Source organism: Nycticebus coucang, chromosome 11 (assembly GCF_027406575.1).
Source record: "Nycticebus coucang isolate mNycCou1 chromosome 11, mNycCou1.pri, whole genome shotgun sequence".
Classification (NCBI taxonomy): domain Eukaryota; kingdom Metazoa; phylum Chordata; class Mammalia; order Primates; family Lorisidae; genus Nycticebus; species Nycticebus coucang.
In genome coordinates this window covers 23,611,055-23,629,577 of record NC_069790.1, presented here as the reverse complement: position 1 = coordinate 23,629,577, position 18,523 = coordinate 23,611,055, and the positions used below count along the sequence as shown (strand labels likewise).

Here is an 18,523-nt window from a genome sequence, read left to right as displayed (position 1 = left end):
GGTCGCATTAACATAATAATCATACTGTTAATGGCTGCTCCTTTATGGTCCATGAGGTCTTCCTTATAAGGTCAGTATTTACCTCCTCCACCTATTTTCCTTTCTCTGTTATGAATTCTTTGAAGGTGGAGGTTAGGTCTGTCACCATTGAATTCCCTACAGTGCTTCCTGCAAAATGTTATACATACATGGCACTCAGTAGGTGTTTATGACCTTGATCTTTGTATGATTTGGAGTTTTTGACAATAAGCATCTGTGTCATACAATGGTCCCACAATGAAGCTTAATTGGTAACATTCGCAGGAAGAAAAAGAGTATAAACTTGGACTTTAACAGGAGTCAGTTGTAATCATGGTTTGTGTGTGGGGGGGGGACCCATATGATTCCAGGTGTTTTGGTTTAAGGAAAAGTGGCCTCTCTTCAACTCTTCGAGGGGACTTCTTGAAGTAATGGGAAAGGGATGAGTTCCAAGCCCCATTTGAGTAAAAGAGTCCCCAGGGATATTAACTCTGGACCATAGTAATCCATCCCTTTGCTAACTTCTTTCACACTTACTTTCTGTTCTGCACAATTAGGACATTATTATAGTGATGTTTCTTCCCACTAACTGGTAATATATATATGTTTTTTTTTTCCCAGTAAGTTGCAAGAGCTTGTGGGCTGTAAGAATAATGTGTACTTCTTTTGAATGCAAATGGGAATTAACACAGAACTAGGCACATAGTAAGCAATGTACTTTATGTAATGCTGGTCTTGATTCAAACTCCCATGACTCTCTATAGAGCCTGAGGTGAACTGTCATTACCTTTTATAACTCCCACAAGCCCTTTCAACTGGCAAGGAATCCTTGTGATCCCAGTGTTTTCATGCATAGACTTTCAGTGCTCTGTCTTTCCCCAACCTATATCTCTTTTCCAGTGTCTCCCAAACACTCTGAGGACTTTTCCCCTATAGCCCCTCTCCCCATATGGCATTTGGAGGCCACTTAGCTATACCTTGTATTCATTTGAATGATATTTTATGAACAAGCCCTTTGGGCCAATGTCAATAAGCCATGAAATATCACCAAATAGATCATCCACAGCAGACTTCTGAAACTGAGCTCTAACCCCTCAAGCTGGTGGGGCTTGCTGTTCCTGGTCTGAGGATTGTTGGATGCCTTGAGCTCTGGGGCAGTCAGTTCATTACTTTTAATGAGCACAAAATTCACCAAGACATTAAAATAAAATAAAACACCAATGGGAAGTCTTGGATGTTTATCCAATTGTTGCTTTAGTTCTTTTTTCCATGGGATTATTCAAAAGGATGAAGAAAAAAAAAAAGCCAATTTTGTCTACTCCTGCCAATTTTATCCTAACACAGCCTGAACTTTTTTTTCCCTTTCAGGTCCCTGCAGGTTATTGGCTCACATTTGTGTTAAAAATGGCTTTTCTTAACTGACCAATTGTTTGAACGTTAGCTACCTTTTAGATATAATAAGAAATATTGGCTATCCCAATACTATGTCACGTATAAAAACTAATAAAGAGGAAGACAGTTATTTTCTGAAAAGGGTATAATAAGGGTATTATTTTGAAGTATAAGGCAAATGCAATTATTTTGATAAGAATATTTTCATTAATACCATGCGCTAACCGATTGCGCAACTGGAGCACTGATAAGAATATTTTAATTGATCTTTGTGGCTAGTAATAAGGACTGTGATAACTTTATTGGCGGTTACTTGTATTACCATATATTGAAGAAGGTCAACTGATGGTGAAGCAGACACTGAACAAGGCCTCTCCCCCAAGCTGGTTTTGTGAATATTTTCATCTCCTAACCATATGACTTTGGAATTATTCTAAGCATTTTTTTAAAGAAGGTAGTGAGCAGATGAATGATAATGCTTTTATTACTCAACATAGCTTGGGTTTGTTGAAGACAAAGTTCATCAAATGTTTTAAAGAAAAACAAAAGTGTGCCAAACATAATTTGTCGAGGGCTCCAGAATTGTGAAATTGTCCCTAAACAAAGTTTGTAATTTCTACAGGTAATCGCTGTAGCAGACGCGCTAGAGGAAAACCAGGACAATCTGTTCCAGTCATTTACCAGACTGAAAAGTGCCACCCATTTGGTGATTCTGCTGATCAGGCTGTGGCAGAAGCTCAGCGCTGACCAGATTGCTATTCTGGAGGCAGCATTTCTGCCGCTGCAGGAAGATACTCAAGAATTGGTAAGGACCCACGGCCTGCAGTGGGAACAGCCAGTATTATTGAAAATAAAAAAATGGTTTTAAGAAGATATCACATGGCTATCACATTTTTCTAAGGTATCAAATGAGGGTTTGGTTTTATACAAAAATGCTGTTCTTCCAACCATAATAAAAATGTCAAATGAAAGCATTTTTTCTAAAGCTATTTTAAAAATAGGTATACAGTCCATTTTTTTTTTTTTTTTTTGTGGTATCCTGTCTGTTTTTTATGTGTTCTTTAATCACTTAGAAGCCAGGGAAACAGTTGTTTGATGGCCTGAGTGATGGCAGTAACCTTCAGATTAGCTAATCCTTTCCTTTTCCTCCAGAGAAAACACTTTGGCCATTTTAATTTGCTCAACCTCCTTAAATTTAAGTGTCACTTCAAAGGTTAGAGAGAGCTGAGATAGCCTTGCTAAAAATTACAGGAATAGTTTCTTACATTTATAGTTTTTTGTATGTAGTTTTAAAACTCTTAGCCTTCACCCTTATAATAGCTAGTTTAGAATGAAAAGAGGAAAATGAGGGTGGCATTTATAGAGTTTTCAGTGAAGGATTATTTAAGTAAAAACATCCTAGAACCCTTGAATTGTGGAGGTATATGTGACCACCAGGTGCTGTTGTGGGGGATTTTTTGTGTGTTTTAACTTATAAATAAATAATGTATATCTTGAGTATTAGAGACCCTTGAACTTAGTTTTTTTGTACTGAAGGAAAACATTTCAAGGGAAAATCATTTCAGATTCATTTTTAAACCTAGATATGAGTACATAGTACTAAAATTAATAGTATTAAAACTAACGTTTTCAAGTGCTTGCTAGGTACAGATGCTATTTTAAGTATTTGGTAAGAAATATCTCATTCAATCTTAAACATAACCCTATATGATAGTTAAGGTACTGTGTTCATATCCATTTTACATATGGGAAAATTTAGGCTTGGAGAAAAAAGTACTTTTCTGAAAGTAGTGGGCAGTAGAGCCAGGCCTAACGGTCTATCTATCTGTATTTTAATGAACAAAGTCATGAACATAATTTTGAGAACCACAAGTTTTATCAGCTGATTCAAATCTTCTACACTTGGGTCAAAGGACTGTCAGAAAGAAAAAAAGACAAGCTGTATTTTATGTCCTAAACAAAATACTCAAATAAATAAATTGGAAAAAATTTAGAATATAGATTTTTAGAGACAAATAATATAAGGAGACTGATAAATTAAAATTGCAACTAAAATCAGCCTTTGAGAAACTACAAAAGGATACAAAACTGCAATACTAAAAAGGAGGGAAAGGTTAGGATTATATTAATAAGAATGATGGCTATCACTTAGGAACTCAGACAAGACTTGAGTAGCTTCAGTTCAAAATCACTGCAGTCCAGTTTCTTAACTGTTCTAAATCTCTGTTTCCATAGCTGTTAAGATGGAAACTATAATCGGACCTACCCAATAAGTTGTAACTGGAATTAGATGAGGTAATTGAATAATGGGTTAAAGCTTAACAATCATTTTTGGAAGTAGTTTGTACATTTTACATACAGTATTTATATTCCTTACTGAAGTCATGCAAGATAGGTATTATTACCTTTTTTATAGTTAATTGTTCATCTCAATGACTACATTAGAGGGCAGGAATAATACCTTATTCCATTTTGTATTCTCAGTACCTGGCATAAGGCTTGAGCACAGCACAGTTCAGTATTCGTTGGGTAGATGAAGGGAGAAGAGGGTGAAAACTAACAAGCGGTGACCTGTAGATGCAGTCTGTAGCACGAGGAGGAAGGAGGTTAGTCTCAGCCACTTAATTTGCAGGGCCCAGTGCAAAATGAAAATGTGGACACCTGTTTTTAAAAAGTAGGGGGAAAGGTGCTAATGTGCTATTAAAACTGGTACTAAAAACAAAGCTTTTTTTTTCTTTCTACAGTCTCTTTCTCTTGATTTGTCATGGTGTTTTTATCTGCTATTGTATGTTGTTGTCAGTAAGGAAAAATTAAAAATGTAAATTGTTAGTGTGAAGTTTACCATTGATTTTTTATAATGTGCACTGTGGCTTTGAAATACAAACATGAAAGCATTAAACGAATAAAAACACAAAATTACAGAATTTGTATTTCATTGCTTGTGTTGCACGTGTATCTTGTTCTTACAAAACTATGGAATTGCTGCACAGGAAATAATTGTTTTATTTCACCTCTTGTTCTGTCCCCTTTTTCCAATGCTCTCTACCTGTAGCTTATTAATGAGGAAGGAAAGACTGAATGGAAAAGCAACTCTGAATCCCCATATCTTTCCCTTTCTATTTTAATCATGTTTAGCGTAAGTGCTTGGATAATACAAGGGAAGTAATAGGAATAAGAAAAGTTATAATGCCCTCCCTTAGTTACTTATGTTGCTCTGAGTTCTGTTGGCTTTTATCTTCATTCAAAATGAGGCCTGGTTCTAATGAGAAGGCTCTCGGTGCCCCTGCTTAATCAGTCTAGACGTAACACACCTTCTTGATACTTGCTTTGAGTCTTCCTGAACTTCCCTCCCCCCAACTCTTCATGGGGCCATGGGAATTCTGAGCTCATGGGGCTACATGTGAATGGGGCAGAAGGAGAGAGGGGGCACATATATTGTGCCCATCTTCCCTTCTAATACACCTGCTTCATTGCCTCATCAGACTGCATTTACTAAACACGAGTTCAAAGGTAAAAGTAGTAAAAATTTCAGGATAGTGACAACAAAACATAAAAGTAGGCAGCAGTTTGAGGGGAGAGTCTTTCTAAGCCCAGGGCCCTGTGCAACTGCACAATTTGAATGCTTCTGAGCTGACCCTGAGGCATGATTAAATTCAAAGGAAGACCTTCCTAGAAATAAATCTTCTACATGTAGGAACTGGAACCCATGAGAGATTGTGGTATTTCCTACTCAACAGATCTTTAAAAACAGCCTTATTTATCTGGAAGTCTATAAATATGTTCATCCCTGTAGGCAGGTGAATGGACTTAGCCTCTTCTCAGAGTCCCTTTCTACCCTGTCTCTGTATTTTCTACTGTCATACATCCCAAAACATGTAATTCTTTCACCTCTTTTCTGAATTTGATAAGATTAGAAGGGGTGTGTACTCGTTACGTCTTTTGGAGTCATTAATGAGACAAGACATTTGATAAAAACACAACTTGGAGAAGGATGAATCAAAAAAGACATTTTAATACTGCTTGTTATGCTCTTCATCTTTAATTAGGTTGTGGTATTCACTCTGGACCTATACTGTTGAGACAGCTTATATGTGCTGGAAAAAAAGGAATCCCTTTTCATTCTTTAAGACATACACATACAGTATGTTGTTTTGACACGCTAGTTCACAATCCCTCACGTTATGCCTTCAGACCTCACAAATAAATGTTATGTGATGGATATCCCACTGAGATGTGAAAATGAAATATGCAAACCTGAAATAACTTGGAAGAAGGTTGAGGCAGGGAAGAAAGCAGTCTCTTACCAGAATGTTGAAAATATATCCCATATTGAAGTTATTATGATACCACAAAAATCTGAATGTAATTTAGATGGTTTGGTTGAGGGTGGATGGCAGAGTACATGTGTAAGGAGGAGAATTTTAGACATGTGGACAACATTTTCAAAAGAGACTCTCAGCTCAAGGTCAGATGCCCCCCAAGTACTGAGAGTTAGAAGAAAGTGCTCAGATGTTTTATTTACATTTCAGACTACTCTGCCTAATGATTTGTTGTGTTGTTATTTAGATGGCATGTGTCAAAAGGCAGGCTAAATGCAATAGTCATCATTGGAATATTTTCTCCCTAATGGCATTAGGTTCACAAGTCAAAAATATTTAGAATTTGTTATCGCTGATTCACACTATATTATTAGTATTTTGTTTAAAATATCATTAAATTTGGAACAGGATTCATCATTGTTGTCCTTAATCTGTCTCTTTAGTAATGCTTTTCTGTTTTTGTCACTTCTCAGTATTTTGAGGCAAATAAATGCTGGTATTGCAGACTATTCTGTGTAATTTTTTAAGGTGCTGATAGTTATATATGCCAATGTATTTTTGTGGGGATACCCCTTTTCACTTTAAGAAACGCATTAGATATTCCATTTGGTATCTCCAAAAGGAACTCTTAAACTCAGTTCCACTAGTGCATTTAATAATCTGGCATTGTACCTACTATCTTCCTCTGATGATGAAGTTTTGCCCCAAGTAATTTCTATCTGAGTATCTGAGCAGGGCAATTTTAAAATGAATTGTTTTCATACCTTTCAGGTTAGGAGCTGAGGATATTTCAGAGTATTTGAATTCTCAATGTAAAATTTAAATATATTCTTATTGACTCATTATCTACCTGAACATTTATGGAAGTATTGTGCTTTAATGGTCAGAGAGGGTTGTATTACTGGTCTGAGTCTGAGAGAGTGTTTAATTGCGAGATTTTACACATCTTCCTTTAATAATGCTGCATGGAAGTCAAAAGCTGCAAAACCATACATTCCTCAGAATTGGCCTAGTAGGACAAATCTTTTATCCAGTCATTTATTCAGTTAATATTTATTCAGCATGCCCTGTGTTTTAGGCAGGGTTCTAGGCACACTGTATACCTTTGTAAACAAAGCAGACTTAGATTGCATCCTTTGTGGATTTAATTAAATATTGCAAGCAAACATTCTAGTCCCACTTTGCCTAATATGATAGCCACTTGCCACATGAAATTTAAATGAAGTGAAATAAAATTAAAATTAAAATCTCACTGGCTGTACTTCAGCTGCTCAATAGCCATAAGTGATGAGTGGCTACCTAGATATAGGATATGTCCATCATTGCAGAAAGTTCCATTTTATACCACTCTTGGTCAGTAAGACAGAAAATGTGTTTCATTAATTGAGTTAACCATTCCAGCATATTTTAACAATTAACAAAAGTGGAGTAAGATACTAAAATTAAGCTATGCCATAGTGTTTTTAGCAGCCCCTACTTTGGGGATCATAGATTCATCCTGGTCACATGTGCCATAACCAATATGACATTCTCTCAGGAACAAGAAACTTCTCTAGGGAGACTTAGGCATCTATAGGAGGGGGAAGCAAGAACTGGCACAGGTGTTGCTACTCACTACCATGTGGCCATATGGCAATTGTAACCATCATGGGTTCTTTCCTGTAGAGCCCACACACGGCCTTAGAATCCCTTCAAATACAGCATTCTAGGTTGTCGCTGTCACTTGGAGTTGGTATATAGAGGAATCCTCTTTGCCCTACCTAACTCTGTACATATCTGCTTCTCATTATCTTGGTAAACAGCTTAGATGACTAAGATTCTTTGTCCAGTAGATGCCAAGAGAGCAATGATAAGCAGTCTTGGTGTTTCCAAATGGACCGTGTCAACTTCTGTTCTGGTGTTCATTTGTGTTCACCTGACTCTAGAGGAATCTGTAAAAAACAGCAGCAGTACTCTTGTTTGGAGACCTGATCACATAGAATTCTTGGAGTTGGAAAGAACACTGGCACATCGCAGTGCAAAGCATTATCCCTGACTTTTTCTTTTCTTCAAAATGCATTCAATATATTTAGTAGGTATTATCTACTATTTAAAATGAAAAGCTTTATTGTATTATTAAAGGTTAAATAGTTACCCTCCCTGGCATTGGACTTTAAAATCCATGGGAAAGTTATGATGGAAATTTATATCAGTGAGATAAATGAACTTGGACTGTTAGCCTTTTTTTTTTTGATTGATTATTCTTTTTACAAACTGATACAGAAAAGAAACTTATTTTTAACATGTTCCACATGGTTCATGTGAGAAAATAGATGTTTATGATAGGAAATCCTATTGTGTGCCGGGACTTACCAAGGCTCACTTACTAGGTTTGAAGACTTCTACGTCACAGGTCAGAGTTGATGTAAGAGCCATTGTGCTTGCTGTCTGGATTGAGTGATGACTGTGATAGCTAATCATTACTGTTATTAATGACCTCTTCTTATAAAACAAACAAAAGGAGGAAGTCTGGTATCAGTATTAAGCCTGCCTTTAAGACTGTTAAAGTATCATCCCAATTATAACTGTCTATGGGAACGCAGTGCAGAAAATAAATATTTGAGTAATTCCCATGATCTTAGCCAGCAAGATAAACATGAAAGAATTTGTTTCATGTTCATAATGGCCACATACCCTGTGTTGTTGCTAGTTTGATGTGATTGGTATTATTTAATTATGTAATATTGCACCTCACCAGAGGAGAATATAACATCTCTCAGAGCCTTTCTGATGACTTTCTTACTGTTTTAAAAACAAATAGTTGAAATACCATAAACAGTACAGGATAGGAGCCAAGTAGAATATAGTGAAAAAATTGTGGTTTGTAATTATAAAAACTTCGTTTACAACAAATAAGAAACAGTGCTTTAATGGACATAATTGATATTATTTATGCACTGAAAAATAAGGAGATTAAATAAAATGAATAAAAGAATTATTTGAATCATCACTGTCTATACCCACTCAAATCCTTTGTGACATGAGGTAGGATTTATGTATAATAATGTAATAATTCAATTCAAACAACCATAGTAAGGAAAATAATAATCATTAATTTGATTCCTGGATGGAAGAATGGTTATGTTAATTAAATTTTCTTTAAAAAATTCATTTACCCAACCTAGTTTGAGTCTACTAATTACAAAGTGATGATTTCGACATTTCTGTGACATTACATCTTTTAGAAAAATATACGTGGAAATTGGTGACTTTCCATCCTTTAAAGCCAGCATGCCTTCTGTGCTGTGGCCACATGCACCTCTGTGTCTCTCTGTATCTCCTTGTTTAGTCCAGCCACTCTGGCCTGCTGTTGCTCATTTGGAAATGTGTCTGGGAAAGCCCTTTGGCTCGGGCCCTTGCTTTTCCCCCTTGCCTTCTGTGGTGGCATCTGAAATTGCCTTTCTGCCTGTGTCTCTGTGTCACTGTGCCCTGTGTGTCTCTGCTGCACTCACAGCCCACTGCTCCCCTGTCACATGCCTGCTTACACACTTTCTCCATGGCTCTTTTGGCCCCTGTGTTCAGTTTGAACTCCAGTGCCAGGCATTCAGGATTTCAGTCACTTGGCTCCACCATATCAACATTTCTGAAACTCACTTTCTGTGACTCCCCAGCGTACCCCCTCCATTCTGGTAAGCGGAGTTTCCATAGGTACACAGCTTCTTGTCAAGCCAGAGCTAATAGTGCTTTCTTCTTCACTTAAAATAGTGTCCTCTGTCTCCCCCTCCATCTGCCCTCTTAAAAGACAGATCAATGTTTATCTCCTCCCTATTTATTCTGGTTTCATTCTCTTGTGAATTTTACTTGGGAATATGATGCAATTTAACTCTCATTATATACTCTAAAATTTTCATATGTGCATGTCTGACATTTTAATAATTATAAGGACAGATTCTTCTATATCCCCACAGAATTAAAGCAATTACACATCTATTATTATACAAGTAATTATCTATGGGTTGCTGGCTACTCCATTTATTTTTGTAACATCTCACATAAGTATAGATCGTTTTTCAATACTCAGGTAGCTTTTTTTATTATTAATATTAAATCATAGCTGTGTACATTAATGCAATCATGGGGCACCATACATTGGTTTTATAAACAGTTCGACACATTTTCATCACACTGGTTAACATAGCCTTTCTGGCATTTTCTTAGTTATTGTGTTAAGACAATTATATTCTACATTTACTAAGTTTCACATGTACCCTTGTAAGATGCACCGCAGGTGTAATCCCACCTATCACCCTCCCTCCGCCCATGCTCCCCCATCCCTCTCCTCCCTCTCCCCATTCGCCATATTCTTAGATTATAACTGGGTTATAGCTTTCATATGAAAGCCAAAAATTAGTTTCATAGTAGGGCTGAGTACATTGGATACATTTTTTTCCATTCTTGAGATACTTTACTAAGAAGAATATGTTCCAGCTCCATCCATGTAAACATGAACTAGGTAAAGTCTCCATCTTTCTTTAAGGCTGCATAATATTCCATGGTGTACATATACCACAGTTTATTAATCCATTCATGGATCGATGGGCACTTGGGCTTTTTCCATGACTTAGCAATTGTGAATTGGGCTGCGTTAAATATTCTGGTGCAAATATCTTTGTTATAATGTGATTTTTGGTCTTCTGGGTATATACCTAGTAGAGGAATGATAGGATTGAATGGCAGGTCTATTTTTAGATCTCTGAGTGTTCTCCAAACATCTTTCCAAAAGGAATGTATTAATTTGCTTTCCCATCAGCAGTGCAGAAGTGTTCCCTTTTCTCCACATCCATGCCAACATCTCTGGTCTTGGGATTTTGTGATATGGGCTAATCTTACCGGAGTTAGATGGTATCTCAAGGTAGTTTTGATTTGCATTTCTCTGATGATTAAAGATGGTGAGCATTTTTTCATATGTCTGAAAGCCGCGTGCCTGTCTTCTTCAGAGAAGTTTCTCTTCAAATCCCTTACCCAGCCTGCAATGGGATCACTTGTTCTTCTCTTGCTTATACGTTTGAGTTCTCTATGGATTCTGGTTATTAAACCTTTGTCGGAGACATAACCTGCAAATATCTTCTCCCATTCTGAGGGCTGTCTGCTTGCTTTACTTACTGTGTTCTTGGCTGTGCAGAAGCTTTTTAGTTTGATCAGGTCCCAGTAGTGTATTTTTGAAGCTGCTTCAATTGCCCGGGGGGGTCCTCTACATAAAATACTCACCCAGACTGATTTCTTCAAGGGTTTTCCCTTAAGTTTAAATCTTTAATCCAGTGAGAATTTATCTTAGTTAATGGTGAAAGGTGTGGGTTCAGTTTCAGTCTTCTATAGGTTGCCAGGCAGTTCACCCAGCACCATTTGTTAAATAGGGAATCTTTTCCCCACTGAATGTTTTTAATTGCCTTGTCAAAGATTAAATAATGGTAAGTAGCTGGATTCATCTCTTGGTTCTCTATTGTGTTCCAGACATCTACTTCTCTGTTTTTGTGCCAGTATCATGCTGCTTTGATCACTATCGATTTATAGTATAGTCTGAGGTCTGGTACTGTAATTCCTCCTGCTTTGTTTTTATTTCTGAGTTATGTCTTGGCTATTCGAAGTTTTTTTTGAATCCATATAAAACTAAGTATTATTTTTTCAAGATCTTCAAAGTATGACAGTTGGGCTTTAATAGGGATTGAATTAAAATTATATATTGCTTTGGGTAGTATGGACATTTTGACTATGTTGATTCTTCCCAGCCATGAGCATGGTATATTTTTCCATTTGTTAACGTTTTTAGCTATTTCTTTTCTTAGAGTTTCATAGCTCTCTTTAAGAGATCTTTCACGTCCTTTGTTAGATAAACTCCCAAATATTTCATCTTCTTTGGCACTACGTGAACAGAATAGAGTCCTTAACTGTTTTTTCAGCTTGACTATTGTTGGTATATATGAAGGCTACTGATCTATGAATGTTGATTTTGTAAGCTGAGATGCTGCTGTATTCCTTGATCACTTCTAAAAGTTTTGTAGTAGAATCCCTGGTGTTTTCCAGATATACAGTCATATCATCTGCGAAGAGCGAAAGTTTGATCTCTTCTGACCCTATATGGATACCCTTGATCGCCTTTTTCCTCCCTAATTGTGATGGCTAAAACTTCCATCACAATGTGTTAAAGAGCAGTAGAGATAATGGGCAGCCTTGTCTAGTTCCTGATGTGAGTGTAAATGATTTCAGTTTAACTCCATTCAAAACGATATTGGCTGTGGGTTTGCTGTAGATGGACTCTATCATTTTAAGAACTGCCCCTTCTATACCAATCCCCCCAAGTGTTCTGATCACTAAGGGGTGCTGGATATTATCAAAAGCTATTGCTGCATCAATTGAGAGAATCATATGGTCTTTGTTTTTTAATTTGTTTATTGTTAAATTACACTTATGGATTTACGTATATTAAACCAGCTTTGAGACCCTGGGATAAAACTGACTTGGTCATGATGTATAATTTCTTTGATGTGTTGCTGGATTCTGTTTGTTAGGATCTTGTTGAATATTTTTGCGTCTATATTCATTATAGTGATATTGGTCGATAATTTTCTTTTTTTGTTGGGTCTTTTCCTGGTTTGGGGATCAGTGTGATGTTTGTTTCATAGAACATGTTGGGTAGTCTTGCTTCTTTTTCGACCTTTTGAAACAGGTTTAGTAATATAGGTACTAATTCCTCTTTAAAGGTTTGGTAGAATTCTGACGTGAAGCCATCTGGTCCCAGGCTTTTCTTTTTAGGGAGATCTCGTATGATTGATGCTATTTCAGAACTTGATATTGACCTGTTCAACATTTCCACTTGATTCTGGCTAAGTCTTGGAAGGTGATGTGCTTCCAAGTACTGGTCAATTTCCTTCAGATTTTCATATTTCTGAGAATGAAGTTTCTTGTAATATTCATTAAGGATTTTTTTAATTTCTGAGGAGTCTGTTGTTATTTCGTCTTTGTTGTTTCTGATTGATGAGGTTAGCGATTTTACTCTTTTATTCCTGGTTAGGTTAGCCAAAGGTTTGTTGACCTTTTCAAAAAACCAACTTTTGGAATTATTGATCTGTTGTATAATTCTTTTGTTTTCAATTTCATTGAATTCTGGTCTAATTTTGGTTATTTCTTGTCTTCTACTGGGTTTGGAGTTGGAGTGTTCTTCCTTTTCCAGTTGCCTGAGATGTTCCATTAAGTTGTTAACCTCCTCTTTCCGTTGTCTTTAGGAAGGCTTGCAGTGCTACAAATTTCCCTCTTCAGACTGCCTTTATGGTATCCCAGAGGTTCTGATAATTTGTGCCTTCATTGTTGTTTTGTTCCATAAATTTGGCAGTTTCCTTCTTAATCTCATCTCTGACCCAGCTATCATTCAGCATAAGGTTATTTAACTTCCATGTTTTTGTATGAATATGCAGATTCCTGTTGTTACTAGTTCAACTTTTATTCCATGGTGGTCCAAGAAGATGCAAGGAATAATTTCTATTCCTTTGAATTTACTGAGGTTAGACTTGTGACCTAAGATGTGATCAATTTTGGAGTATGTTCCATGGGCTGAGGAGAAGTATGTGTATTCAGTTTTATTGGGATTAAATGTTCTGTAGCTGTCTGCTAAATCCAAATGTTGGATGGTTAGGTTTAAATCTAAAATGTCTTTGCTTGGCTTCTTATTGGAGGATCTATCCAGCAATGCCAAAGGAGTTTTGAAATCTCTGACTATTATGGAGCTGGAGGAAATCAAGTTGCTCGTGTCTGTTAGAGTTTCTCTTATAAATTCAGGCGCATTCTGGTTGGGTGCATAAATATTAATAATTGAAATCTCATCATATTGAGTATTACCCTTGACAAATATGAAGTGACCATTCTTATCCTTCCTTACTTTTGTTGGTTTAAAGCCTATTGTGTCTGCAAATAGAATTGCAACAGCTGTTTTTTTCTGATTACCATTTGCCTGAAATACGGACCACCATCCTTTCACCCTGAGTCTATATTTATCTTTGAAGGTAAGATGTGACTCTTTTATGCAGCAAATATCTGGCCTGAGTTTTTGTATCCAGTCAGCTAATCTGTGCCTCTTTAGAGGACAGTTTAAGCTGTTCATATTAATGGAGAATATTGATAGGTCTGGTAAAATTTTGGGTATCGGGTTTTTCTAAAGTCCAGTGGACAATTTTAATCCTTTCACCATTGTGGAAGTTGGAGTTTGATCGAAAGTTTCTGAGTGAGTTTATTTTTGTGGTAGAGGATTGGGGTGGTCATTATGGAGGATAGGTCTGAGAATATCCTGGAGAATGGTTTGGTTATGGCAAATTTCTTCAACATATGAATGTCATTAAAGTATTTAATTTCTCCATCAGAAATGAAACTCAGTTTAGCTAGATATAGGATCCGCGGTTGAAAGTTATTTTGCTTTAGGAGATTAAAAGTCGATGACCACCCTCTTCTGGCTTGAAAGGTTTCAGCAGAGAGATCTGCAGTCATTCTAATATTCTTCCCTTTGTAGGTAATAGATTTCTTGCGTCTAGATGCTTTCAGAATTTTCTCCTTCATGTTGATACTAGTGAAGTTAATTATGATATGCCTGGGGGATGTCTTATTTGGACTGAGTCGTGCTGGGGTTCTGAAACTGTCTGCTATCTGGATTTCAGAATTTCTTGACATATCTGGAAAATTTTCTTTCATAATTTCATGGAGAAGGGACTCTGTGCCTTGCGAGGCCACTTCATCGCTTTCAGGGATTCCAATGAGGCGTATATTAGCCTTCTTCGAATTATTCCAGAGCTCTCTGAAAGAATGATCCATTTTTGCTCTCCATTTCTCTTCATCTTTGAGAGTTTGGGAGCGTTCAAACACCTTGTCTTCAATGTCAGAAATCCTTTCTTCTGCTTGTTGCATTCTGTTACTGAGGGATTCTACCGTGTTTTTCAGATCTTTTGGGGCTTCAAATTCTTGCTTCAGTGCATCAGAATCTTTGGTGGTTTTGTCTTTAAATTCTTGAGACAATTTTTGAATTTCTCCTCAAATTTCTAATTCTAACTTTTGAATTGCTCTTCGGATTTCTAATTTCAAATTTTCCTCCATTCTGTTAATCTTGTTTGCAATCCAAATTCTGAATTCGATTTCTGACATCTCCCCCAGCTGTTTATGAATGGGATCTTCAATTGCATCTGCCATATCTTTCCTTGGGGGGGGGTTGATCTATTCTGGTTATTCATGTTACCAGAGTTTTTCCACTGATTGCCCCCCATGATTACTTTACGCTGTTTGATTTTTCCCCTGGAGCCTTGTTGAGGACCTGTGCAGTGCTACGGCCTGAGATTTTGGGGACCTATTTGATGTGGTGGGGCTAAGTTGTTCTGTCTTGTTTTCAGCTGGTCTCTGTTCACCCTCCCCAGGTAGCTTTTTATCATTTTTTGAAGAGGAAAGAAAATACCTCCAATTTGTACCTCCCCGTCTTTTTCCAAGTTAACTCAAATATTTTGGGATTCTATACAAAAGCAAAACCTAGTCTTTCCAGTACAGATGTTAAAAGTTTCAGTAGATTAGTAGCTAGACCACCATGAATATATATTCATATATATTTTCATTCACATATCCCCATAATCCACTTAGTGAATAACTCATAATTTAAATTAGTAAATACAAAAGTTTTCAATCTTAGCCAGTCATGAATATATGCAAGTTTTGAGGTATGCTTTACTTATATTGATTTAGACAAATTTGTTAATAAATGATTTTGACAGACATATAGTGAAATAGACTAACCCAACTATTTCTGATATGGTCTTTCCAGAGAGTCCTCTAGGAAAATGTGGGTTATAAAATTAATCATATACTTGGTGCAGGTAATCTAAGTTAATGCACTGAAAGTAGTAAACTAAATTCCATTGGTACTATAATGCTTATATTTAGAATTATAAAATACTGAAAGAAACCTACATGCTAATAGTTGTAAAATATATACTGTGACTTATCAGTTGAATAAAATATTATGTCAGACTGGGGTTCAGATCCCTTATTGAATAAATACTGATCTAGCTTTGTGTGTCCTTCAGCAAGTTGTGGAACTCACTAAACATTGATCTTTTTTTTTTTTTATCTGTCCACTGGTGAACTAGACTATACCCTAAGGACTGGTTCTGCTTTGAAGAGAGGTGACAATGGCCATTCAGATATGATTTCAATTTGACTTCTTTTTAAGTTCTTACTGAAGCGGTAAACAAATGGTACAGAGGAGGAATGTGAGATTAGGAAAGTTAATGAACTTGGCTCTCCACTGCCTGCCTTATGAAAGCATGACCAGAGTTTGATAGAAAACAGTCTGCACAGAGTGAGGAATCAGCCCATTCAGAGGCACTCAGAACCACGGGCTTATTGCCTTTAAGTAGGTTATGATGGGAGCTGTTACACAGGGAATTTCTTTCTACATTTCAGGTATATCCTTTCCTATAGTTTATTTTTTCTTAACCACAGAATCTAGCTTTTATTATGTTTGGTTATGACCAAGCTTTTATTATGTTTGGTTATGACCAATTATAAATGATTCACTGTGACACAACACTGAATGAAAAATATATATAATATGCTTTTTTTTCTTCAAAAAGATATCCAAATGCATATGTGTAATTTCAAAGTATATTATTTACACAAAGAAACTGAAAATGACATTTTTTAAACAATGGTCTCAATGAACTGGACCATACAGCCTTGGGTATCTTCAACATAATTTCAGATTCAGAGTTTTAGTGGTTAGTTATCTATGCCATTGGAAGACCATAATAATAATAATGGTAGTAATAATAATAATATAGAAGTGCTAAACACTGTTTTGGGAAACTACATGACACGTATGACTTCATTTAGAAGCTACCTTTGAAACGTTTGTGGGTTTCCTGTAGACATTCTGTGTATATATCTTAAGGTTTTATGAAGACTAATTAAAACAATGTATATAAGTGCAAAATATGGTCCCTGGCATGTGACAGGCATCAGGAATTGGTAGTTGTTACTGTTACTGCATTTCAACAAGATGCCATGCACTGTAAATTATAGCATTATTTTGTGGACTAATTAGGAAACAACACTGTCCATTTAACTCTGACATAGTATTTTTTTTTAATCGCTTAAGAATTTTTTTTTTTTTGAGGAAAGATCTTGCTCTGTCACCTGGGGTGGAGTGCAATGACATTATCATATCTCAGTGCAGCCTAGAACTCCTGGGCTCAAGTGATCCTCTTGCCTCACCCTCTCAAGTAGCTGGAACTACAGGCATGCACAACCATGCCCAACTAAAAAAAAAATTATTTATTTTTATTTTTTTTAGAGATGGGGTCTTGCTGTGTTGCCCAGGCTAGTCTTGAATTCCTGAGCTCAAATGATCCTCTTATCTTGGTCTCCTAAAAAGCTGGAATTACAGGTATGAGTACTGTGCCCAGCCCACTTAAGATTTTTTAAACAATTATTAAAGGCACTCTTTTAGACTTGTTTAGACATAAATATTTTCATCTGTTACTCTTGTGCCTAAAAAAGACATATATAAGCAACATAAATTGGGTAAGGTATTTCTGAAACTTCTCACATTCACCTTTAGACTATAGGCCATTGCTGTGTTTTTCCATATACATTGTCCTGTGTGCTGGAAAGAACATTGTCATACAGAATTTCTTATGAATGTGTCACTGCTGCCTTCACGATTTTTTTCCTGAGCTCTCATATGCATTCTGAAAATTTTCCTTCTTGACTAAGCTCAAAGCTTCATTTTTCCCCCATAGTTGGATTATATGTTGCTTGAAGGTAAGCAGCTTCTGTCCAAACTCAGCAGGAAATTTTAGGCAAATTGATATTTAATGCTTTAACCGTAGTCCCTCATGATATATTAATTAATCTAGAGCACATTTATTCCAGGGATTTGCCAGCTCTTCCTGACTTTAGTTGTATTGCTTGACATAAGATAGTAATCTGCATGTGTTTAACTCAGTGACAAAGCATAATACAGTTGCTCCTATTTGTGGTTATCCTCTTGTCTTACATCCTGTGTAAGCTTAGTGTTAGCTCTGTGAGGAAATATGGAATTGCTGTGATTTTCAGTCACGAATAGTCACTTCACTAATTTCAACTTTACACGTCCAACTGCTCTATGTCCATGTCTTTCTGTGCACACAGTAATGTTATAGTACAATGACAAGTCAGAGTGTGATTTTTAAAGATATTTTAAATAATAATTAATTCAGCAGGGGAATATGAACATTGCACACAAGTCAGTGGAAGTAGCATGATATGAGTAGCAAAGATAAAGTCTGTGGATACACAAGCAGCAATTACTACAGCATCACCTGAGCCTGGAAGTCAGGAGTTGTTAAGATACCACCGAGTAAAGACATATTCCCTACTTCAGGGATGTTAAAATGTGTGTGTGTGGTGGGAGGGTGGGGGGGGATGTCCTAGAGTTGATGGAACATATTTGTAAGCATAGAGGAAAAGAATTACAGTCTTCTTTATTAACAGGGAATTTGTGAGTGGTTGAACTGGGGTGAGGGGGCAGGAAGTTGTATCATAGAAAAAGGCAAAGGCCTTGACTTTCCATCTTGGTGTAGGCGTCTTTGACCAGAAGCACATTTCATATCCTATAAATAGGAAAAATGTTAACAGTTGTTGCTTTTTGAAGAGAAAGCCACATATAAACTGTGAGAAGTAATGAAGGTTGAATCTCTATTGCTATCATTTTTAATCTGGCAAATTGCATAACATAGTTACGAAATCTAAGT

At 36.5% G+C, this 18,523-nt stretch overlaps 1 protein-coding gene across 3 annotated transcripts in view; it reads left to right on the top strand.

Moving 5' to 3' along the window:
• BBS9 (Bardet-Biedl syndrome 9) overlaps positions 1 to 18,523 on the top strand; it is a 610,039-nt gene that overhangs the window by 500,209 nt on the left and 91,307 nt on the right. For all 3 annotated transcript variants that reach the window (XM_053609065.1, XM_053609064.1, XM_053609066.1), the window contains one exon: positions 2,033 to 2,215. In XM_053609065.1, the coding sequence (XP_053465040.1) occupies positions 2,033 to 2,215 (183 nt within the window). The remainder of the gene's footprint in view (positions 1 to 2,032; positions 2,216 to 18,523) is intronic.